Source organism: Micromys minutus, assembly GCF_963924665.1.
Source record: "Micromys minutus genome assembly, chromosome: 1".
In the NCBI taxonomy this organism is placed as follows: Eukaryota; Metazoa; Chordata; class Mammalia; order Rodentia; family Muridae; genus Micromys; species Micromys minutus.
In genome coordinates, this window is record NC_137969.1 from 230,446,046 (window position 1) to 230,470,986 (window position 24,941).

Below are 24,941 nucleotides of genomic sequence, written 5' to 3' on the forward strand. Positions count from 1 at the left end.
TAATCCCTGGGGGCTAGCCTGGGCTCCTGCCTCACTCTGACTTGATTCTGGAAACAAACGGCACACTTTGCTGTGCCTGCTTGCTTCCTGTGTTAGGGTCTCACAGTCAACAGGGGTTTTTCAGAGTCTTACAGGGAAGCAGGGAATAGAATCACTAACCTCCTCCCACCCCCCTCCCACTCCAGTTCTACATGTCAGAACCATATTTTCCGATTTCTAACTACCCAGTAGCTTTGGCTACCCCCGCTCCAGACACACACACACACACACACACACACACACACACACACACACACACACACACGTTGACTTATTTTTCAGCCTGCCTCATGGCTCAGTTGCTGGGCACTTCTGATCTCCCAGACTAGCCTGCTCTTCTCTTAGCTCAGTACCCTAAAGCAGCTCAAGATGTCTCCAGTGACTTTCTTAGTAAAATAGTGCATGCCACTGATCTGTGACTTAGGGGCTCCAGCCATTACTAGGGAGGATGTCAGGTGTGTAGTGTCTTCTGTCACAGGATCAAAGCCTGTTCCATTCCTCAGGTGGTGGGAGTTGGATCCTATTTCCCATGTGACTTCCTTCAGCTTTGCCCTGTCTATATCAGGATGACTGGGATGTCAGTGGACGGAGGTGGCGTCCCAGGGTCTTTATACAGACCTTTTGTGTGGCAATTCACATTTTCTGGGAAAGTCCTCCTTTTTCAGAGTGCAGAGTTGAACATAAAATGTGACTCGGGTTCAGAGCTGGTGACTGGCATTTGTGGTTCCTACGTACGTACGTAACACTCGCTGGACCTTTCTTCACTTGTATCGATACCTGCTGTTCATCAGGTAAAGGTGAGGATCCAGTCAGACAGCCATGACATGTCGGCTCCCTGGTGCCAATTCAGCCAGAGTTAGATACACTCGGGTTCTGCTTGTCTTTCCTTCAGCCGCCCACAGAGTTGAGGGAGCTTGACAGGACCCGTTCATTGATCTTCTTTGGATCTGTTGGGGGCACTCAAAGGGCGATGGCATTCCCTTAAGCTGATCCTCTCTAAGTTCTGGGATCAGAGTGGAATCAGACGGTCCCCTAGCATCTCAGGTGTGGGCTGATTTGGTCTCCAGACCAGAAAAACCCTGAAAATGAACCCACTTGCTGCGATTACCAGGTGCCACATTCCCCAAGTCTTCAGTTCGGCTTCTGGACTTCCTAGCCGGCTTGTCCCAGCCAGCTCCACCTTCTCCTCTCCCGACTTCTTCAGCCACCCCTGTTGTCCCCTCCCTGTTCAGCCCTGCCTGCCTCTTCCCAAGTGTTTTCTGAAAGAAATTTGATTTCAGTGAAAGCTGGGCTGATGGCCATGCAATATGCTCTCACTTCTCCCCGTGAGCGATGGGAAAAGCAGAAAGCTCCTCCGGGGATTCTGGGTAATTGGGTTAGTGGCCAGCTCATGTCAGGAAATTAAAAGGAGGCCCCTGATCAGGTTCCTGCTGCATGCGATCTAATAGTTTTGTATTTATAGAGTGCTCTGCCTCTGGTCTGTGCCAGAAATACTACTCTTCTAGTCTTGTGGATGAAGGAGGTGACATTCTTTTGCTTTTCCAAAATAAATGAATGTTTTGAAACAAACTAACTCTCCAGCAAGTCAGAGGACAACATCCTACTGCTTTCTGCTTATATACAGTGCCCTCCCACCCCATCCTCCAATCTGATGGCTGGAAAGGTCTTCCTAAAACCTTCTGCATACTCAGGTACATTGACCTCTGGCTGGACGGGTGTTGATTGACTAGAGGCAACTGCTCAAGGCTGTGTGAATTCTTACTACTTTCCACTCTGGGCACCGCACACCAGAGCATTGGATCACAGGTTCACCCCATTGGGTCAGACCCTGGTTGATCATTTATCGGCTCCTTGGGAGAGCAGCTTAGACCTCTCTAAGCTTCACTTCCCTCCTCTGGAAAATGAGAATCATAGCGTGACTCTTGTCTTCTTGTTTTCCCCATTTCCAGGGATGTCTCTTGGAATCCACCATGATGTCCAATGCTGGTTTCTGGCTCAGCAGGCTCTTTTGTTCGAATCTTCCCTGCCCTAACCCCTCAACCCCCAAAGTGGATTTTCACTTTTCTGTCATCTGGAAAGCAGTTTGGGGTCCCCATACACACTTAGCTAATGATCCCTGCTTCATGTTGTCTTGGAAATAGAAACAGTAAAATAGAAAAGCTTCAAGTACTATTCAATTAATTGTAGGGCTGGGATAAAACCCAGGGCCACATGTGTACTAGACAACGGCTCTACCTCAGCTCTCTCCCCTTTGAGACATGGTCTCACTAAGTTCCTTGGGCAGACCTTGAACCCCGACTCTCAGCCTCCATGTATGAGCATATGCCACACAGGAAGAATATGGACACCTCCACCACAGGCAGAAGCACCATTAAAGGTCCCTGTCATATCCCCATCATTTCTTTTTTTTTCTCCATTTTTTGGAGGAAACCATTATCCTGGCTTTTGCGTTACTTTCTCTGCCTTTCCCTGCAGGTTCATCTGGAGGTTTTTGTTTGTTGGGAAGGGTTTTCATTCTGTAGCTCAGGGTAATGTTCTCAGCAATCCTCTTGCCTCAGTTTCCCGAAGGCTGGGATAACAGGGATGAGCCATTTTACCGAGCTTCTAGTTTTATTCTAGTATGTTGGTTTTTAGTTTTCAATGACTTTATGTGAGTGAGATTGACGGTGGTGGTAGTAGTTATTTTTTCAAGATAGAGCCTCAGTAAGCAGTGCTGGCTGTTTTGGAATAGACTCATGAGTTTGTGGGTTTGTCTGTGTGCTGGGTGTAGGTTCACAGGCCTTTAGTTCCAGCATTTGGGAGGTAGAGGCAGACAGCTTGGTGTACATATTCTGGGCAGTCTGAGATCCTGCCTCAAAACAAAAGTGTGTATATCTCTGTGTGCCATGTGTTCATTGGTACCCTCGGAGGCCAGAGGAGGGCATTGGATCCCCTGGAGCTGGAATTAGGCAGCTGAGAGCCACCTGACACTGCTGCTGGGATTCAAACTCAGGTCCACGGAAGGAGCTGCCGGTGCCCCTGACGACTGCAGCATCTTTCTAGCCCTAGGATCCTGGACCACCGTAGCCAGCAACTCCCAGGCGGTGCTCTTCTCACAAGGTTTCCTTATTTTTTATTTCCCCGAAGTAGCCACTAACCGGGATGTTTTCTCATAAGCACTCAACCCCACTGATGTAATGATAGGCTGAGCAGTGTCTTCCTAAGGGGAGGTTGGACTTGGCCCGTAGACTGTAGTGTACTCACTCCTTTCCTTAACATCTGGGCTTGAGGGTTGTCATAGAAGCACCGTGTGCTTGTTTGCTTCCCACATGTGTATGTGGAAGAGTTAGTTTCCCAGGAGAAGGGCCTGGAACACAGCTTCAGCTCCAGGACCTGTGTGTGTGTGTGTGTGTGTGTGTAGTATACAGTATATATAGTATAGCACATAGCATATAGTATGTATGTATCAGTCCCCAGGTCAGTAGAGGACACTGATTCTCCTGCTTTATCAGTTTTTGCCTTATTCCCTTAGACTGTCTATGGAACTTGGAGCTAAGCAGGCACCTGCAAGCTGCCGAGTTCTTCCCATCTCTGCCCCACACAGTGCTGGCTTAGAAGCCATGCTAGCTTCTGTTTGTTTTTCAAGATTTCAAGACAAGGTTTCTTTGGCTGTCCTGGGACTCACTCTGTAGACCAGGCTGGCCTTGAACTCAGAGATTCACCTGCCTCTGCCTCCCAAATGTTGCGATGTGCCACCTCAGCCAGCTCAGAGGAGTCTTTTTAAAGCCTTAATGAAAGTCTGTCATCTTGTTTTCATCCTCCTGGAGTTCTCCATTGCACTTAGAATAATGCCTAGAATCTGTCCACAGGGTTCAGCTTTGCTCTGATTACTCCGCCATCAACCTCTATGTCCTATCCGCATTCCTATCCTTTTAGCTCCAGCCTTTTGGGCTGCCTTTCAGTCTCCCAGCATGGCTAACTTCTCTCCTTAGGAATTCCAGACAATGCCCTCCCTCTGAGTACATTCCTGAAGGCAGGCTTCTCATCCTTTGAGTCTCCTGTAGATTTCACCGTCCCTATCAGTTGCTGTCATTGAACTTCCCTTCCTCAAGGAATGACCTTGTTTGTTTATTTATGCACATGGCTTATTTTGTTTACTCTGACATCCCCTACCACCCCTGTTCTTAATTCAGGAAGCAGGGTGGCAAATTGCCTCTGCACTGGACTGTCAGCTCCAGGGTGCTAGTATGCATGATTGAGAGGCCCCAGTGGAGTATCTGGGACCAGCAGGCTGTGGTGCGGTGATTGATTAAGAGTGTCTATCACAGGCAAGGAAATGGAGAGCTATGGCACCAGGATGAGACCCACCATGATTGATCTGGCCCAGGTGTGCTTGGGTGATTTCCCCCCCCTCCTAGACCTACACAGCTAGGACATGACAGAGTTGGGTGTCTAGGCTCCCTGTAGGAAGCTGGTCCTAACCTCAGCATGCTTCCCCTGCTTAGCAGGAGCCTGCATTCTCTCCTCAGCAAGCCTACTAGGGCCTAGCTGGACTGACTTTTAACTTGGGAGGTGTAGATTTAGGTGTAGATTATGGCCTGTGAGAACACAGGCGAAATGTCCTCACTGGTGTGATGCCATGGACCAGAAGGGTCTAGAGGAGGGAAAGTGACAGTAGACAGACATTGATAGCGAGAATTCTGGAGTTCTCCTGTAACTGTTTGGGTACCTGGAGCCCACAGAGGAGTTGGAAGGAGTCTGGGAACATAATGTAGAGGTTTACCTTCCAGGAGAGTATCCCCTACCCTCACTTCCTCCCTTCCCCCCACTCCTACTTCCTCCTCTCCCCCCCCATCCCCATCACCAGGTGCACCCGTTAGTTTTTGTCAATTGGACATAAACCTAGACGTATCTGGGAAGAAGAAATCTTAACTAAGAAAATGCCTCTATCACATTGGTCTGAAGGCAAGTCTATGGGTGTGTTATCTTTATTTACACAGAAGCATCTAGCCCACTGTGAGTAATACCATACCTGGGTTGGTAGACCTGGATTGTATATGAAAGCAAGCTGAGTAATCCATGAGGAGCAATCCAGTAAGCAGCACTCCTCCATGGTCTCTGTTTCAGTTCCTGCTTTCAGGTTTCTGCCTTGAGTTCATTCCTTGGATTCCCCCAATGACAGACTGTAACCTGTAAGCCAAATAAACCCTTTCCTCCCCACGTTGATTTTAGCCATGGTGTTCATCACAGCAAACTGTGACACCAGGTTAAGCTCCAACCCATAATCCCCCCACCCCAGGGAAGAATACTCAGAGAAAAGTAAATGTATCATAAAGACCTAGATCCAGTATATAGTCACCAAAGAACTTTGAACAGGTACTTGTTCCAGACAGTACATGACCCCAGTGTCTTCAAGCCCCAGTCTCCTTCCAGTCTAATTCTCACCATGCAAGACTGAAATGAAGTAACATTTCGTCACCTACAAATCCAGGTGCTGATCCTCTGGCCTTGCTGGCTGTGTGACCTTGCTCAGTCTTATGTATCCCAGGCTAGCCTTGAACTTCATTATGCATCTAAGAATGATCCTTCATTCCTGAGGCTGGGGTTACCGGCAGATCCCATCCTACACGTTTATGGCCATATTGGAGACTGAGCACAAGGCTTTCTGTGAGATAGGCCAACAACCCCCAGCTATGTCCCCAAGTTCACCTGACCTTTCTCTAGTCCTCTTGTCCACCCCCTCACTCCCATGACAGCCACGAACTCTCCCTTCAGAGTTGTCTGTCAATCAGCTCAGTAGTGAAATGAGCGAATGAACGAACACCTTTATATGCAGAACCCCGTTCAGTTCAGTACCTGCTTCACCGAGTAAAGAAGCCAAAGATGGTGGAGTCAGTGGTGGTGCTGGGTTTTGGAGAGAAAACATGTCAACCATGAATACCATAGCAAGGTCAACAGGGATTTTTCCTGACTTTAGCTTGGGACAGAAGTGAGGGAAGGATACTACTGACTTCCAGACACACAGCTTCCCCACCTCCCATCGCCCCCAAGGGTAGAGACACATGATAGTCAGAGGGCAGCACCAGAACAGGCTTGGCCAGGTGGCGGGACCATGCTTTAGATGGCTATTTTTAGAGTAAATGGAAGAAACTTAAACTGGCTGCTACCCCATTGCAATCAGCTATTTTTGCTTCTGAGAGACTGGGATCCCATCCAGCGTTGGGGGAGGGGGGCTGCAAGTGAGAAGCAAGGCAGGAGGTGGCGGGAAGTGGGGAGTGTTGCTATTCCATTAAGAAAGAATGAGTACCCCAAAGCAGTCACAGTCTGGAGCTCTGAGGTGCCTGCAGTGGATGGCAGAGGCCAGCAGGTGGGGCATAGCTTTGAGACCCTCCCCTCCTCTACGTTTATCTGCTGATTTCTGGGTTCTGGGCTGGGCCCCTTGGGTTTGTGTCATAAGGTTGGTGAAGGGTACAGCAAGTGTGACATAGGCAAGGCCGAGAGTTCTGGGTGCTGGACTCTGTTACTGTCTGGTTATTTGACATTTTTACTGTCTTTTGAAATGGGGTCTCAAACTATAGCTGAGGCTGACCTGGAAGCCCAAGTTAACTCAGAGCTCATGTTGACTCTCCTGCCTCAGCTGTTCAAGTGCTAGGGTTATAAGCACAAACCCCCCACGCTTGCTCCAAGTGAGACCCGGGCATACTAAGTCTACATACCAGATTCTTAACCAGTTCCTCCCCAGCCCTGTGTCTGGGCAATTGCCTTTCTGTCTAATCTCACTCAGGATGACTGAATAGTAGACTGGTATCATAGGCCACGCTTGTTTGCCTGTGGCATCCGATGGCCACAAGGTTGCTCCCTGCTTTGAGCACTCATGAGTTGTGCTGCAGTTAACCCGGGCTTATTTCCATCTTCAGTTCTATGTTGGGGTGGAAATCCAGGAGCAGGGTTTGTGGTGATTCTGAGCTACCAGCACATATACTATTCTATACCTCCACCAGAATTTTCTAGACGTTTTTAAAAACTTTTTATTTTGAGATCACTGAGCTACAGTTGTCCGAAAATTCAGAGCAATTCCATGTACCCTTCACCCAGTCTCCCCATCATGGTGTCTTGAAAATGTAACACTATACAATCAAGATGGCTGACGTTAGTAACAGCAGTGACACAGAACCTTCTTCAGGATGAGGGTTTTTGGTATTGGCATTTTTTAAACAAATACTATTTGCCACTGAAGGTTCTTAAATGCTCACATAAAGTGACATGAGGAGTAAACGAGCCATTAGCCCTGTGAGGCTGGTACAATTACCCCATCTCAGAGGCCAAGACGTGGAAGTACAATTACCACTCGGGTAGCTGGTCCATCTGGGTTTACCTAGGCCACTACTATGCTTATACTGGGAACTTATCACACTGATCTGGGAGTCTAGCTCTGACCAAAACTCAAGGACTTTGTTTGCCCACATCTAAGAATTACATTGATTATCTATCTATCTATCTATCTATCTATCTATCTATCTATCTATCTATATTCTTGAGATACTATCTAAGCATTAAATTTCTCTGTACATCTTAAGGGGTTAAACAGTATCCAACAGTAGGACAAGGGCCATGTGTTACTAAGTATTTTGGAGATCAGCAAGGATTTTCATATTAGCATTATTAATACCTTTTTATATTTGGAAAGTCTCAATGAAAGGCTCTTAATCTGAGAGAGTAACTATAAGTTAATTAGTATTTTATTTGCACTTCCGGACTAGTTTTTTTTTTTTTTTTTTTTTTGTACTTACCTAATATAAGTACACAAACAATAAGACATTTTTACTTAAAGACTTTATTTTCTCCCAGGTTTGAAGTCACGGGGTGATTTAGAAGTAATTGTCCATTGTATCAGTCAGTGGGGATAACGCTTTACTGTCGCATCCTTTGAGCATCCTCTGATCGCTGGTGGCTTACGAATCCGCAAATGGAGATGCTTTTTTCCTCTGTCCTTGTAGCCCAGACTATCCTCAGACTTGTCTATATATTTGAGCATGACCTTGAAGTGTTGATCCTTCTGTTCCCAGTCCCCAAGGGCTGGTATTACAGGCAGGCAGCACACCTGATGAGATGCTTCCTACTGCTGGTGGTATTCAACTGCAAAGCTGAGCTACAAGCACTGCGCAAGAAACACGAAGTCATTAGATTTGGATTTGGAGGTGGCACCAACTCTGCTCCACAAATCCGGGAAGCCCAGGCCCATGTCCTCCACTCCAAATTAGCAAATCCTGACTATGGTGGTGTAGGACTGCAGGGAGTAGAGGACCCACAGTATGATGGGAACAAGCCTGTGGTAGTGGCCCTGAAAGCAGCACCTGGACTTCCAGGTCAATTGTCCGGGAAAAGCCAGGAAAGCCCAGACTCCAGCAGAGCGGGTATGACCAGTGCTGCCTTTTCTAGCCAGAGGATGACGCTGACATATTGAACCACCTTCTCGAGTGTCAGGAAATAGATCAGTCGGAACATGACCACTGGGTTACAGGTCATAGGCTTCGCAGCTTTGATCTGGGATAGGAGTTTAGAAGAACAAACCCATTCTGCACCAGTCCACGATCCTTGATTAGTTCCAACCAGAAAAGATGATGTGACAGTTGACACATCCTTTCTTTGGGGTCACTGGCTGCCTGGGTCTAAAGATCTGGAATAGAAGCACAGAGAGTTTGAGAGGTGTCCTGGAAGGACACTCCTCAGAATGGCAATGGAGCCTGGGGACTGACACTGGGCAGACCAGCCAGCTCCTCAGTCTGTTACTTGTTAAATGAGGGTAATCACAGCCGCTCCATATGTTGTGGATTAAACAGTGTATATATAAAGTCCCCTGTGAGCCATGCTGTTAACCACTGTTGACATTGCTTAGAACACAGTGTTCTTCCTTAGCACCCAATGGGTACTAGGTGCCATGGCAGAACCTGGCCTTAAAGGACACCAACCTAGCCAGCAGGGTACTCTGGTGCTGTGAAGAAACAACATCAACATGGTGTGTGTTACTGAGAATGGGGCTGGGGTTGTGTGCCCTTATTCATGTGGTCTTTCTTGAACATCTACCAAGGCCTTTAATCGAGTCAGAGAACATTCCAGAGGAACATCAGTGGAGGTGGCAACTGGCCTTTTTTTTTTTTTTTTTCTGTTTCAAAATTCTCTCTAGCTAACAACCACTTTAGGGTTAGGTGAGCTAGGGGAAGAGGAGGCTCCTGTGGAGGGACTTTTGGGGAAAAGAAGTGGGAAAGGGAATTCAGAATGAGAGACCCCATCATCAGCCTCTGTCACAGGCAGGGTGCCCGGGGATTCTTGCTGTACACTGTGAATTTGGCAGTAGTGTTGCACTTGGGTTGTGTTGGCATTTCAACAAGTGAGCTGAGCTTAGCTCTAGCGGGAGAACAGTTAGGCAGGAGTCTCCTGTCTACTTGTGTCTCTGCCTCTACTACAGGGGATTTCAGAAATAAGACACAAAGGTCTGTGCTGAGGGACTGGAGCTGTTTCCCCTGTCCCCTAACCTCCAGGATGAGGCTGGAGGAGGAAACTGGAGCAGGTCCACCAGAGTATCTCATCTTGATAAGTTGATCATTCTGGGAGCAGGGATATGGCTTGGTTAGCAGACTTGCCTAGCATGCACAAAGCCCTGACTTGAACCCCAGGAATGGTGTCGCATGCCTAGAATCACAGCACTGGGGAGGTAGAGGCAGGAGAATCAGAAGTTCAGGGTCATCCTTGGTCCTTCGCTACTCAGCAAACTGGAGGCCAACTAGAGGTACACGAGAGTGGGAAGCTTCTTTGCTCCTCCTGCCTGAGAAGTTGGCTCTTCTGTCAGTCAGGTGACGGTGATGCTACTGGTCTGTGTGCTGATTTAACATCCTGTGACTTGCTTTGGTTACCAACTGGCCCAGCCTGGGCTAGACCACCGGTTACTGAGGAGTGCCAGCGCCTTGAGCTGACAGAACTAGCCCTCTCTCTTCTCCCTCACCACTTCTTGCATGGTCATCCTTTGTTCAGGGTCTGCCCTTAGACAAATCAACACAGACCATTTGACCCTCTAAGCAGAGTTAGGGGAGTTCTTGGTAGTTTCTTAAGAGGTCTAAGGACCAGACTTAGAAAGCGCCAGGTCCCAGAATGCTCAGGAACGTGGAGAGTATCCAGGATGTTTAGACCTGAGGCTGCCCCCACACTCTGTACCTTTCTTGCTTCCCATTGGATGGGCCTGTGTCGGACTCACCTCCAAGGGTAGAGAGATAAAGAACTTTCCAGTGGGAGTGTAGCACAGGACCTCCAACAAGACCCTCCCTCTATATGGGAGTAAGCATTAAGTAGAAGGGGGTGGGGGACTGGATCCTGAGTCCCCCTCACTCATGTTCACTACAGTCTTGTGCCTTGCCTGTTACAGAAAGAAGTTCCAGTGAGGGATTAAAAGGCTGAGGATGTGAGGATGTAGCTCCACTGTAGAGTGCTTTGCTAGTGGAGGAGCCCTGCCTTACACCCCCCTCCCTACATTGTGTAAACGAGGTGGGGTTGGGGGGGGTAGGGTGCTTTCAAAGGAGAAAGGAGGAAGATTCAAAGTTCAAGCTCCCTTTTGGAGGCCAGCCTGGGCTAGATGTGGCTGAGAAGTAATTGGCTCAGTAAGAAGCCACTGGCTTGCTGAGTTTGGCTGCTGCCCTAGCTCCAGCACCTTCTTTCCCTTCAGGGAGAGGATGTGGCTACAGCCTTTTACTGAAAACTGGGTGTGGATGTGTGGGTGTCTTCACTGCTGACCCCAAAGGCCTTGCTCCACCTACAAACCTATTGTGCTTTCAATTGTTCTCTTTCTCTGGTCAGCTTCCTCTTTTAACTTGGTCTGTTGTTTATACTATCAAAGAAGTAGCCGGAAGCCTGAATGGGATGTAAATTGTCCCTCTATCAAGTGGCCCTTTTAACTTTCTCTTCTGCTGGGTGGTCTGAGTTGAGTATAGGCTAAACCCCCCCCCCCCATCTTTTATTTCCAGATCTGCAAGTCTTCCTGGAAAAGGAAGGGCAGACTTTGAGGTGCAATACTCTTACCTTAAGGAGAAAGTACAGAAGAACTTAGCCTTGAGGCAGTAACCCTGCTTTCTCTCTCTGAGAAACTCTTTTTCCGTCTTTTTACTTTTGAGGCCATCTCATGTAGCCCAGGCTGGTCATAGTAGCTGATGCTGACCATGGACTCCTGATTTTCCCATCTTCACTGAGTGCTGGGATTACAGGCATGTGCTGCCATACCCCCCTTTTAGGAATGCGGTGTTAGGGATCAGACCCAGGGCTTTGCATATGGCAGGCAAGAAGGATACCAACTGACCTACATCTCTAGCCCTCCTTTCTCATCTTAATGATCCCAGCCCTCCCTGCACGCAGTTGCAGAACTGAGACACTTGCTTGGCAGAGGTCTCGGAGGCTAGGAGTCTCCATGCAATTTTAGGATGAAGTTATACCTGGTGGGGCAGGACCAGGCTAGCGGGTTGGGATGGACTTCAGATGATAAACCCTGTTCTGGCATGACGGTGGCCATGTGGGCATGGCCGTGAAACTCTTAGCCAGGGCAGCAGTTCTAAAGTCAGAACGTGGAGATTGGGATCAACTCTTGATGCCAACATCTTTCTCATCTGACAGGTGTGCGCCTTGACCGAGTGCGCGGAGGCCGCCAGAAGTACAAGCGACGGCTGGATTCGGAGAACAGCCCCTACCTGAGCTTACAGATCTCCCCACCCGCTAAGAAGCCATGTGTGTACCCGGCAGGCCTTGCTGCCTTTCTCAGCCTGAAATACCTAACATCTTCCTGGGGGTGGTTCTGTCTTCCCTCCACTGGGTGGTGGCCAGTGTGCATCTAAAGATGGCCAGCAGTTCCTGGCATTGTCTGGCTTCATCAGAAGGCCTGTCTATACGGGATGACACAAACCCTGCCTCCATAAGGGCCCCAGTCACAGACCTTGTCTTCATGGCCACCCTCTCCCTGTTCAGGGACCTTTGAGCAGCTTCCAACTGCAGGAACATCGCAGTGCTCTCGACACTGTTACTAGCAGCTTTGTGATGTCAGCAGACAGACAGACAGACGCCAACCATAACTGACCCCCCACTCTTTCCCAGGCATTGACTTTGCTCTCTGTTTGGTCATTACAGTGACTAAGATTGTCTCTTATCTACTGGTGGCTGAGCCAGACAAGCTGTATGCTATGCCTCCTGATGATGTACCGGAAGGAGATATCAAGGCCCTGACCACTCTCTGCGACTTGGCAGATCGGGAGCTTGTGTTCCTCATTAGCTGGGCCAAGCACATCCCTGGTGAGTCATGGTGGGGTTGGGGCAAAAATGTTAAGGGGCTCTAGACTCACTCTGTCCTATAGCTGTGCCTTTGATGCCTGGAACCTGGCACCTTTCTAAAGGCTTCTTTCTTTTCTGTGAGATTGAAGGGAGTGGCATTTGGAAAGTTCAGCAATGTTTATGAACTGTTGGGGTGCATTAGAACCACTTATCATTTAAGTAGGAGCTGCAATTAGAGGCTCACAATTGGAACCCCCAAGACAGCTCAATGGAAAACAGTGACAGTGGAAAACAGCCATCTTCCTTAACATTAGCTGCAGGCAGATAGAAGGAGTTCGGAGCAGGTTGGGGTGTCGGTTCAGATTCCCATTATAGTGGCCTGAGCCTATCACTCGGCCTGTCGAATGGGAGTATGAGAAAACCTTTGCAGCTGAACTCCAGGGGGAAATGAGGTCGTGAGTTCCAGGTGTGGCATCTGGCTGGGATGGGCCAGTGTCACCTGCACACTCACCGTCTCATGGATCTTTGCCTTGTCTCACAGTTGAGACTCCATGTCAGGAAGTGCACGCACCGTGTGTTTCAGGCCCCGTGGGCCTCTCACTCTCTGGACCCAGGCCCCATTGTAAACCTCTGGGTGAGTCCAGGTGAACAGTGGGTACCCATGTAATTCTGTATTGCCCACACATGGGGGGGGGGCCTTTCTCTGTACAGTTCAAGGTCCTGCCTCTGTGGACTGTGTGGGAGACATTCCTTTAGCTCTGGCAGTAAACCCGTCCCCTGAGGACTCTTTCTAGCTATGTGACACATGGGTTCTTCTTTCTGTATATAGTTTTTTTTTTTTTTTCTTTCTCAGCCGTGGCCCTTAAAGATGAGCATAGCACACATGGTTACACAGCAGAGGTGTCCTGGCCTATGGATGCCTGCAGTTGATTGAGGTGATTCGGGTCCTATGTGAGGCTCACATGTACCTCATGGGAACGTACCAACCTGTGGACAGGGATTGGAGACGCTGGTGCTGACAGTAACCTTCGGGAAGCCTAGAGGTTTCTGACATTGGTCTCCTGGCTCTCTAACCCTTGGGTGGGTTTGCCAGGAGCCAGCTAGTACGTCCTTTGTAAGAAGCTCAGTCTCCTGGGATTATACTCTCAGTAGTTTTGAAATCTGTCCTGGGCTGACTCAGCACAGATGTGGCGTCAGGCTGATGCTTAAGACACCTCAGCCTGGATTGCTCCACTAACCCCAAGCCAAATTGGGCACAGCCACCCCAGCCTAGCCCTCAAGACTACTATTCCCGGTCAGACAGGTACAGTGTCTGAGAGACGACTCTGGAGTGACGCCTGGCGGTCTCCTGGATCTGTAGTACATCTTTCTTTTGTCACCCTTACTTTGATAACACGTGGGGGAAGTGAGTGTCCAGGAGACAGTAAGTCTCCCTACATCCTACAGATGCTTTTAACACCTGTGCCAAGTAAGAGGGATAAGAGAGTAGGGTGGTTGCCGGGGACATAGGCTTTGGAGCCAGACAAGGGGGGACTCCTGCCCCAGCACTGCCCTTGGTGACCTGTGTAAGCCTTTTCTGAGCTCCAGTGTTCCCATCTGTAAAATGGGAACTAGGAGTCCCAGGAGGATGTTGCACCCAGGCATGTAAGCCTGTGCACTGTGTGCATGCAGTACCCAAGGAAACCAGAAGAGGGCGTCATCCCCTGGAACTAGAATTTCAAATGATAGTGAATCTTCGTGTGGGTACTGGGAATCTTCCCTCAGCCCTCTCTACGGTAGCAGCAGGTGACCTTGCCGGTGACCATCTTTCTAGCCCCATGGTCAGCATTTTTAAAAATTGTTGACTGAATCCTACTTCTGACTACATGGAAGACAGGCTTACAGAGGAGAAAGTGAAGGTTGGTTAAAGGGCCAACATGTTACGAGCCTGCCCAATGACCGTGTTGTTGGGGACACTCAGAAGGAAGGATTTCTGACTGCCCAGGACTGGAGTCCTGAAACTCTCTTGTGACGAAGGATTGTGGCTCCTCCTTCAGTGTCTTTAGCCTGTCATCAGCAACACAGAAGGTACTTTATGCTTGCACTGTAAGCGCCAGACAGACTCTGGGTCTCTCTCAAGATGTGGCTTAGACAGAGTTGTAGGGGTACCCACTCCTAGCTCAGAAACCTGAACCCTCCAGTAGGTTCCCGAGTCTGAAACATATACATGTCTGTGTCCTGGTGCCTCTTCTGTACCTGGGGCCATTAGTGAGCGAAATGAGGTCCACCTGAGCATAACTGTGTACTGCGTACCCTGAATCTCAGCCTCACAACTGAGGTGGCTTCATAGGACCTCACGGGAGGCAGCACACAACTTGGCTATACTAGAAACCAGCCGGATTGATGTCTGGAGCAGTACAGACAGACAGACCACACAGTCCACAGAATGCTGCACAACTGAAAACTTACAATAAGTTTACCTCATTGCTTTATACCCAGTTGACGTTGGGTAACTAAAACCTCAGAGAGTGAAATCTAGAACCAGGGGGGCCAACCGGTAGCTCATGGTCTTTCTTTTTTTTTTTTTTTTTTTTTTTTTTTTTGGAGCGGAGGAAGATGCTCCTCCTACCTCTCCCTCTCAGTGTTGCAATTGCAGGCTCAGAGTAATAGCATTTTGCTGGGTTACTGTTTGGTTACGCTACTGTAAATACAGGCTGATGCCTTGAGTTGAGTTTTTCCAAGTATTGGGCTTCCTGGAGGGTAAGCCCAAGGCGTGAGAACAGCAGCCGATGAACCGATGAACCGTGTGACCCAGAGATGCGAGCTGAGCCCGAAGCTGCTGGTAGCACACAGAGTTTCAGTGTCCGGCATCATTGTCCCGTTGTCTGCCCTCCCCAGGCAGCTTGCGTTCCACCGTGGCCAGCAGAGCCTTCACCGGGAATCACCACTCCTGCCCAGCCCAGGCTGCTGTGTGCAAGGGGATCCCCAGAGGCCTCTTTGGACAGCCTGCTCCCAGGGAAGCCTGTCTGGCTGGATGAAGGATGAGCAGCCGAGCAGCAGCAGCTGTGTCTGAAGTGGCCCCGGATCCTATAATTACATCTCCCTTTATTACCTCTCTAATGGCCCTCCAGGTCGGCAGAGACCATCATAAATTAGCAGATTATGAACTCCACTTGCCACAAATTATGTGCCTTTTTTTTTTTTCTTTTAAATTCTAGGCGCACATAGCGTCAGTGGGGGGATGGGGCCTGCTGTTATTAGATCCACCAGTGCAGATAACGCAGTTTTCCTGGGGCCGAGGAGCATATGGTGAGAGGCCCGAGAGCCAGGGGTCCTGGGCCCAGCAGTACCTACCACTCAGGGTGAGCTGCAGCCTTGTTGGTCTGGAGTTCAGACTTTCTGCTCTAGGGACCTTGCTGGCCCAGATCCCGGATGATTTGTTGGAGGCCCAGCCCAATTGGAAACACAAGTGAAGGGCGTTTTCCCAAAGGTTGCTCATGTTTTACAAGACAAGAGAATCTACTTCTCTAATGCCAAGTTTAAGCAAAGTGAATGGGAAAACCTGGAGTCTTCTGGGAAGTGGGGGTGGGGGTGTGTGGGGGGAAGAACACAGCCAGCCCTGGTATTCCCTCCTCCCTCCCTCCACTGGCACATTTTAGCACTATCACCTGACTTTATCATGCAATGATGGAAGACACTTGCACTTTCTGTGTGCTAAGCAGACCAAGAAGTCTTCTATATGTGCGCACATTTAACCTCTGCACCTCTAACATGGTACCAGGGTCAGAGAAGGTGGCTTTGCCTAGGGTCACCTTTGGTGGCCAGCAGAGTGACTACTTTGACCAGTTGGCTCTGGAGTCTGTGCCTCCCATGAGTCTTTGCACATCTACATAAATAGTTCTCCCTGGACTGTTGGGTTGATAGAATAATGCATGGATCACACATTACATTTCCATAGTTTCCTGAATGGCATGTTTTCTGCGTGTGAGCAACAACCCCTCTCTCACCTCCTCCCTGGTCCTCTCCTGGAGTTAACAATCCCGTTTCCTCTCCTAGTGTTTCTTTTCTCAACTGTTAGAAAGCGTTAAAATGGTTTTAGCGGTGACAGCACACACTTGGCTGCTGCCTGGTGGCTTGCATGCCGCATGGGTGCTGGGGTTTTCGGAACTCTGTCCAGGACCTCTCAGATTGGAGAGGAGGAAGTGACTCCCACCCAGGGGTGAGCAAGCTCAGACCTCAGACCCAGCTGGCCCAGGGTCGGAAAGTTAGCCTTCTCAGTGTTCTCTCCCACAGCGACCCCCACCCCAGCTGCACTCCAGCCTCTTACACGGGGTCTAATGGGGTTTCTAAGCAAATGTTTTAGGTGGTTTTCCTGCCATCCCAGGGTCAGGCCATGGCACCTGTCTATCCTCTGCTGTGCTTACTAATCAGGGTGGGTGGGTAGGAAGGCACGCTTAGGGCCTGGGAATATGTCTACCTCTGTGGGGTTTCCCCGGGTTGCCTGTGCAGGGATTCCTGGACTGTCCTTAGCATCACTACAGGTTGCATGTTCTCAGAACCTTCCGGACTGAAGTTCTCCATTTTTTTTTCTTTTAAAAACATTTGTTTGTTTATTTATTTATTTTTGGTGGGTTTTTCAAGACAGGGTGTCCCTGTGTATCTCTCCCTGGCTGTCCTGGAACCTATTCTGCAGGCTGGCGTCGAACTGAGAGATTCACTTGCCTCTGCCTCCCCAGTGCTGGGATTAAAGGTGTGGGTCACCCCATTAGTCGGTGATATTTAGTGACATGTGGCATTGTCTCCATGGTAAGCCTTTGAGGCTGGGAGTTAACAGTTTGAGCAAGCCACCAGTCTTGCAGAGGCCATGCCTTGAGGGATGAGTTCCACCAGCGTGTCCCTGTGTCCCCATGCCCAGAGCCTGGCTGTGCTCCATTCTCTGCTGCCTTCCAGCTCATTGTCTGTTCACTTCACCCCCTGTGTCTCCTCCACCCTCCCCAGGCCTGCTCTGAGACTACCCCTCCCTGTGCCGTCTACTTCTTCCCCACCCACACCCTCCCATGCGGGCTGATTGGTATCTGTTAATTAATGTCATCCAAAGCCTCTCTACTCATGCACCCGATAAGGGAAATTGGATGTCCATTTCTATCTATCTTTTATTACCTCCAGCTTCCTGCCCCCCACCCCCACAGCCACCTACTCTCTGTGGTACTACTACTGGGAATATGGGCAGATACACACAGTTTAACCACTGTGTCTGTCCTGTCCACTACCACCTCTAGCCCCCAAGGAGGCACCGTCACCAAAGCTCCCCCTGGCTGTAGGGTACACTCCTGCTCTGTGATTGGTCACCCATGGAGTCTGGCAGCTGGGAGGTGATCCAAGACAAAGGTTGTATGGACAGGTCCAGGGCCCATAATGGTTGGACTTAGAAAATATAAGCAAAAGGATTGGCCTTCAACCTCAGGCACCCCTAAGAGAAGGGACTTAACCCTGGGTGGGTAACAAGAAAGAGCCCACACAGGCTGTAAAGGCCGCCAGGAACTGGGCAAGTCCAAAGAGGAGAAGGAAGTCCTAATGACTACAGGTAAGGATAATGACAGCCTCCCCGTCCTGCTTGGCAGAGGGATGGTGGCCTACTGTGCGCCAGAAGTGGCGTGAGGTCTTCACATATGCCTTCCCTCCTCAGGACACCTCCATCTCATGAGCAGTGACTAGGCAGGGCTAAGTCCTATGCTAGCAAATTCCTTCACTGACGGGGATTACTCGGAAACAGATCCCTTGATTTCAAATTGCACATGGCACATTGTGCCAATGGTTTTGTGGACTCTTCCTTTTCTTGCTCTTCCACACCATGGGAGTTGAATTCAGAATCTTAACACGTGTTGGGCAAGCACTCAACAACTGCTTTATGTCCTCAGCCCTGGTTGGTTTGTTTGTTTTGCTTGAGACAAAGTCTGGCTTTGAACTCCAGATTCTCCTCCCAAGTACTGGGATTCTAGGTATGTATCCTTCATGTCCAGCTATCTCCTTCTCTTAATAAATCTTTAGAATTTGACTAATCCGCTGCCTGTTTCTGGGTGAGCCTCCCTGAGAAGTTCCAGCCCCCTGTTTAGCAGTTATGATGGTAGAAATGAGCAAGCTTACCCTTCTCACTTGGCTTTTCATAACTAAGGCCATTAAGGGACTTTGCCTAAGTCAAGTGCACACACAGTGCAATCTCAGCATGTCACCCTCATCTGGCAGACACAGACCTTCCTCTCAACATGGATAAGAGCTCATGCATGCTGTAATTGTCTTCCCATGTAGTGCGTTCTGCTCTTGTGCCCGCTCCTGGGCTCGTTCCAATGACAAAGAGGTTCAGGTTTGCAGAAGTTACATGCCCTTGTCAACGGTCCACCCACTACTAGTACATGGAGCAGTCAGGGTCAAGCCCAGGCAAGTCAGTCGAAGCACATTGGACAAAGCAATGTTGTGACTCTGGAGCCCCCTGTCTTAGTTAGGGTCTATTGCTGTGACGAAACAGCCACACCCAAAAAAGCAAGTTGAGGAGGAAAGGATTTACTTTGCTTACACTTATGTATTATGTATATGGTCCATCGTTGGAGGAAGTCAGAACAAAACTCAAGTGGGGCAGGAATTTGGAGGCAGGAGCTGATGTGGTTATGGAGGGGTGCTGCTTACTGGCTTGCTCCTAGTGGCTTGCTCTGCCTGCTTTCTTATAGAACCCAGGACCACCTGCCCTGGGGTGGCCCCACCCACCATGGGCTGGGTCCTCCCCAATCAGTCACTAATTAAGAAAATGCCTTACAGTTGGATCTCATAGAGGTGTTTCCTCAACTGAGACTCCTTCCTCTCTGACTCTGGCTTGTGTCAAGCCGACACACAAAACCAGCCAGTACACCCTCTTAACCCCCATTTCCCCTCCCTGGAGGGAGGAGGTGGCGTTCTCAAGTACCAGTGCCCAGAGCACATCTGCTAAGTCTTCTCAAGCAGGGTGCAGACAGTCCAGGCAGCCAGAGTGTTCGCAGGCTGTCTTTGGAGTCCTGCCCTCCCAGCAGCCTATGCCGGGGCCATGGATACCCGAGTCCTCCTTCCTGGCTGGGAGGATCTGGTAGTAAAGTAGAGAGCTTCCCTGGAGCTTGCAGAGTGTGGGAGACACCTATCTTGCCACCCTCAAATCCTGCTATTAATTCGGCAGCTCCTTCAATTACAAATGCACCTAATTAATTAATCAGTGTGTCTCTCCACCCTGGGAAAGACCTAGAACCAAGGGGTGTAGGGATAACAACTGTCAACATTGACCCAACTCTTATGTAAGTCTTTCCCATGAATTTCGGTGTGACTCCTTTACTAAGGGGATGGCAATGGCACCATAGGGCTCCCCCACCTGCAGCTGGGTCCAAGGACACAGCCCACCGTCGAGGCTGCCCTCCAGCAAGCACCAAGAAAGTCCCTGGGGCCACTTCTGACCATTGTCTTCTCCTCCTTCTGCAGGCTTCTCCAATCTGACACTCGGGGACCAGATGAGCCTGCTGCAGAGTGCCTGGATGGAGATCCTCATTTTGGGCATCGTGTACCGCTCGCTTCCCTACGATGACAAGCTGGCCTACGCGGAGGACTATATCATGGACGAGGAGCACTCGCGCCTGGTGGGGCTGCTGGAACTTTACCGAGCCATCCTGCAGCTGGTACGCAGGTACAAGAAGCTCAAGGTAGAGAAGGAAGAGTTTGTGATGCTCAAGGCCCTGGCCCTCGCCAACTCAGGTACGGGTGGCACGTGATCCTCAGAGGGCTTCAGGGGTTCTGTAGAAGTGCCGTTCAGGCGGTGGGCGGGGCTGGCTTACGGACCGGGGACCGTTGCTATTATCAGCTAGCACTGCCTTGGTTACTTTTCTCTTCCTGTGATGAAAAGCGACGTAGGGAAGAAAGGGTTTAATTTTGGCCTAGGAGTCCTGAGGAATAGAGTAGAATGTGGGTGGGAGCAGGGAGCGAAGGCTCAGAGTGGCAGCCCGGAGGAGAGAGAGAAAGCATTTCATTCACACACAGGGAGCAGAGGGAGCGAACAGGAAGTGGAATGAGGTTACTAACCGCAAGGCTACACTTTCTGAAGGTTCCATAGCTTCTCCATACACCACCCGCTGGCGATCAAATGTTCAAATCCACGAGTGCTCATTTAAACCAGGACACCTGTAAGGGAGACCTGGCGTTCAAAAGTCAGTCATGGAGGCCGGCACTGGTTTTGTATTCCCTAGAACTTTTACTTACACAGATACCAAAGGACATAGATTATGGCTAGTCTATGTCTACCACTTGAATGATTTGCTTCACTCTGAGCCTAAGTGACCATAAGCAGTACCTATTCCACAATTTATTTGTATGTAATTATTAACCACCTAAGTAACACACAATAGTGAGTGTTCAGCTGCTGAACTGGCTATGACGTTATGTTCATAACTCTTATTATAATCCCATTTTACAGATGTGGAAATTGAGGCTGGGAAATTTGTAAAATTTGTCCAGGGTAACACTGTTTAAAGATGTCAGGGTTAGTTCAGGTGGAGGCACAAGCCTTCAATCCTAAACAGGCTGAGGTAGGAGGATTTCTGAGTTTTAAGCCAGCCTGCTTTACACAGTAAGGTCCAGGCCAGGCCAGGCTACACTGTGAGATCCCATCTTAAAATATATATGAAAAAGTAAAAAACAAATGAAAAAGTCAAAATTTGGATCCAAGCCACAGCAGTGTAATTCTCAGAGAATACGGGCATATGTCTACTCTTGGAATCTTCCATCAGATCACACAGATGCAACACATCTGACTTCTCATGTGATGGCTTAACCTGGTATTTAAAAGGTTGTGGATTATTCATCATTTCCTAAGCTTCCTACAACTTCAACTGGACTATCTGGACTGCAGTTTGGGAAATTGGCAGACCTGTCTATGCTAGGAGCCCTTGCCCTACTGGAGGTACTGGGTGCTGGGGAAAGAGACATACAGGGTCTCCACATGCATGTGAGGGGTGCTAGAAACACGTACAAAGGATTGTAATCCTGCTGCAGGGCACTATGTGGCAGAGTTCTTTCTCTGGCCTGGGCCAGGTGGACCTGAGTTCAAATCCTATCAAGAGCACTGGCTGCTCTTGCAGAGGACCAGAGTTTCGTTCCCAGCACCCACACCCTTCCCTGCACTCATAAACTTCTAATTCTAGCTCCAAAAGATCCAACACCCTCTCCTGGCCTTCACTGGCACTGCACACACAAGGTGTATATAATTACTTGCAGGCAGACACACACACACACACACACACACACACACACTCCCTCACACCAACAGCATGACCTTGGTTAGTCCTGTCCTTGAATAGGAGGTATTCCCAGGTCCACCTTTGAGCACCTGTGAGTATTAAAGATGAACCAAGGATAATGCAGCCCAGGGCCTGAGAGGAAAGCTCAGTAAATATTGATTCTGGTCACTGCTGCTTTAATGTCAGAGGAAAAGGTTCCCAGCACATGAAGAGGGAGAGAGAGAGAGAGACACACACACACAGGCAGATTCCTGCTTCGCTCTTTGTGCCAGGCTTTCCCCAGAAGTCCCTCATCCCAGGAACTCCCATCCTTAGCAACTTGGCTTTGTTGCTCTTCGCTCTCCAGATTTACTCTCCGGTACTTTTCCTGATGTAATCAATCCCCAGCCAGGCTTTGTCAGCTGATGGAGGCTTCATACAGCACAGCAGTCTGCCTTGGACACGTGTGTGGGTTCAGGCCTTTGCATTGTATTGTGCTCCTTTTGGCCTCTGCCTTCTGAAACTCCCTCTCCCCTCTCCTCCCTCTCCCCTGCCATAAATCATTAAGCCTCAACCCCTGTCTTAGTCTCTGCTCCTAAGGACCTAACCTAGTACACGCTGTTGTGTTTTACTTTTTCCTCCCCGCTCCTCATCCTCAGCATACGCTTTCCATACGTGCTGCAGTTAGTAAGCCAATGAGGATTGACGCCTCTCCAATTTTTGAGACAGTTTCAGTCTGCTGCCCAGGCTGCTCTGGGACTGACTGCATATCCCAGGCTGACCTGAAACTCACAGGAGTCCCCCTGCATCAGCCTTCCAAGTATTGTAATTATAGGTGCATATCACTGTCATGGCAGTGGCCCTTGCCTGCATCAGAGACTCCTTACTCCTGTCTTCCATGGGTTTCTAAAGCTTTGTGGTCCAGGAAGGAAGATCTGGGTGGACATGGGCCCTGCAGGTCATAGTCCCGAGGTAGAACATGAGCCTACAGAATGTATCGGATGGAGAAAGGATGTTCAGGAGACCAATCAGGCCTCCTGGCAGCAGTACAAAGCCCCCCACCATGGCTAAGTGGATGGGGTGACTCAGGTCCCTGGCAGAAGAGCAAAGCTCATCAGAAGCTGACCCAGGCCCCTTGAGAGTGTGCCAGCTGTCACTCACCTGCATCCTAGACATCTCTAGGGCTCTCTGACAGCAGAAAAAAAAAATTCATAGCCATTGATTTTGTAATTAACAGTTTATCAATGCCATCGATACAGACTTGCTGATGGATTGCAAAGAAATTGATCTTGCAATGTTATTTTATTTCATTTTTGGTTGAAAGCACCTGCCAATTGTGGCTCCTTGGGGAGGGTGACAGGATGGAAAATGGGGTCAGAGGTGACTGGGGCCCAGCCCTGTAGGGATTCTGGGAAAGTACAGGCTGGGAGGAGACCCAGGGGCGTCACTATGACCAGCCAGCACGTGCAGCTGCCTCTACAGTTCGATTCAGGCGTGCACTGGACTTGTCCGCTCAGCTCCCTTGGTCCACAAAGCAAGCTTTGGGGTTACAGTTTGTGGGGGCAGCACAGGATGTTGAAAGTGTCTCAGTAGTTTACCCCCAAGACTGGGAGATTCCCTTGGTTTTGCCCAGACCCACCTGTGTCCCAGTGTTTCAGACGGTCAAGTTCATGGGCTGGAAACATCCATGGCTGATGGTGCTGAGGATCAGACCCAAGCAAGACCTCGAGTATGCTAAGCAACCACCCATCACTGCGCTATATTCCCACCGGCTACCTCTGTCCCCACACCCATCTACCCTCCCCACCACCAAACACCCCAGACATTGACTCCTCTCCTGTAATGTCTGTCCTGCAGCTGGAGTTGTAAGGTTGGTGGCTCTACTGCATGTGGGTGGTATCCATGACCCAGCATCATCATGAAGACATGATGGTGTCAGTGGTGAGGCTCCTATGACACAGGTGCTGAACCCTTAGCTATGAGGTGCGTGTGGCCAGGAAAATGGGGGACAGAGAAGTCATATAACTTATCCAAAGTCTCACAGAGCCTGAAAGTGAGGGACTTAGAACTCTAGCACTCACAGCCAGATTCCAGAGTCCCCTGAATGCCTCTGGGACATCCAACAGGTTTGCCCACGTTCATGGGCAGTACCCTCCTGGTCTCTCTGGGAGGTCTGAGCTCAGCTCTACCTTTAGTCTCTGAGTCAGCCCTACACCTACCTCATTCCACTCTGAATAGTCAGCTTTTGCAGAAGGCAAACGGGCTGTCTGCTGGTCTGTTCCTCAACTCCAGAAATGCCTTCCATGCTGAGGCAGCAGCCAGCCCCTCCTGACACTGACCCTCTCCTGTGTCTGCAGATTCAATGTACATCGAGAACCTGGAGGCTGTGCAGAAGCTTCAGGACCTGCTGCATGAGGCGCTGCAGGACTATGAGCTGAGCCAGCGCCATGAGGAGCCACGGAGGGCGGGCAAGCTGCTGCTGACGCTGCCCCTGCTGAGGCAGACGGCAGCCAAAGCCGTGCAACACTTCTACAGTGTGAAACTGCAGGGCAAGGTGCCCATGCACAAACTCTTCCTGGAGATGCTGGAGGCCAAGGTGTGATGGCCCAGCACACAGACGGACGGACACGATCCATGTGGAGACCTCCACAGCCACCAGCCTCGACTTTTTCACACCTGCATCGGGGCTCTGAGCTGTCCCAGAAGAAGGGGTTTCTTGCTTCCTGGCCATGTGTAGACTCCTAGGGGGCAGCAGATGGGGAGATGGGGATGGGAGGGTGGGGGCGGGGGGCTCATCTGTCACCCGCATTTTCTTTGGTATTCTTTTTTTCCTTCTCCATGGGCAGTGCTAAGGCTTGGGCCAGGGCTGACTTCCCCGTAGGGCTGAAGACCATCAGAGGAACTATCCCTTCCTGCAAGGGATCCATTTCTGGACCACTCCCTACTTAGAACCTGGAGGTACCTGGATGGGTAGTGCTTAGTGCCCAGGACCCAAGAGACTTAGGTTGGGTACTCCTGAAGGTGTTGTTGTCACCGAGGGCAGGCCCTTAGGGCAGGAGGTCTCTGTGGCCTCTCCTGGGGTTCTGTGCCTCCTTAGTCTAGCCAGCTCCCACCCCTTCCCCCTTTCTTCTTGTCCCAGCACACCCAGCTCTCAGTGGATACTCCTGCTAGAGTAGCCACATCCCCACCCCCAAGAAATCACTCCCCTGCTTCCTGCCCCTACCTCAGCCAGCTGTGGTAACTCTAGGGCATGTACCTGGAAACTCACTGGTTCAGAAAAGAGTTGGGTTCTGCACCCACTGCTCCTTGCCCATTGTTTCTCCTCTTGGGCATGGCGAGACTAGAAACCTATGGGGAATTCAG

The 24,941-nt window shown here is 49.9% G+C and overlaps 1 protein-coding gene across 1 annotated transcript in view; it reads left to right on the forward strand.

Moving 5' to 3' along the window:
- ESRRB (estrogen related receptor beta) overlaps window positions 1–24,315 on the forward strand; it is a 91,464-nt gene extending 67,149 nt beyond the window's left edge. The window contains exons 4-7 of the mRNA XM_080908311.1: window positions 11,671–11,781; window positions 12,178–12,339; window positions 19,792–20,061; window positions 23,936–24,315. Of these exons, the coding sequence (XP_080764437.1) occupies window positions 11,671–11,781; window positions 12,178–12,339; window positions 19,792–20,061; window positions 23,936–24,180 (788 nt within the window). The 3' untranslated portion in view covers window positions 24,181–24,315. The remainder of the gene's footprint in view (window positions 1–11,670; window positions 11,782–12,177; window positions 12,340–19,791; window positions 20,062–23,935) is intronic.
- Window positions 24,316–24,941: the final 626 nt, after the last annotated feature.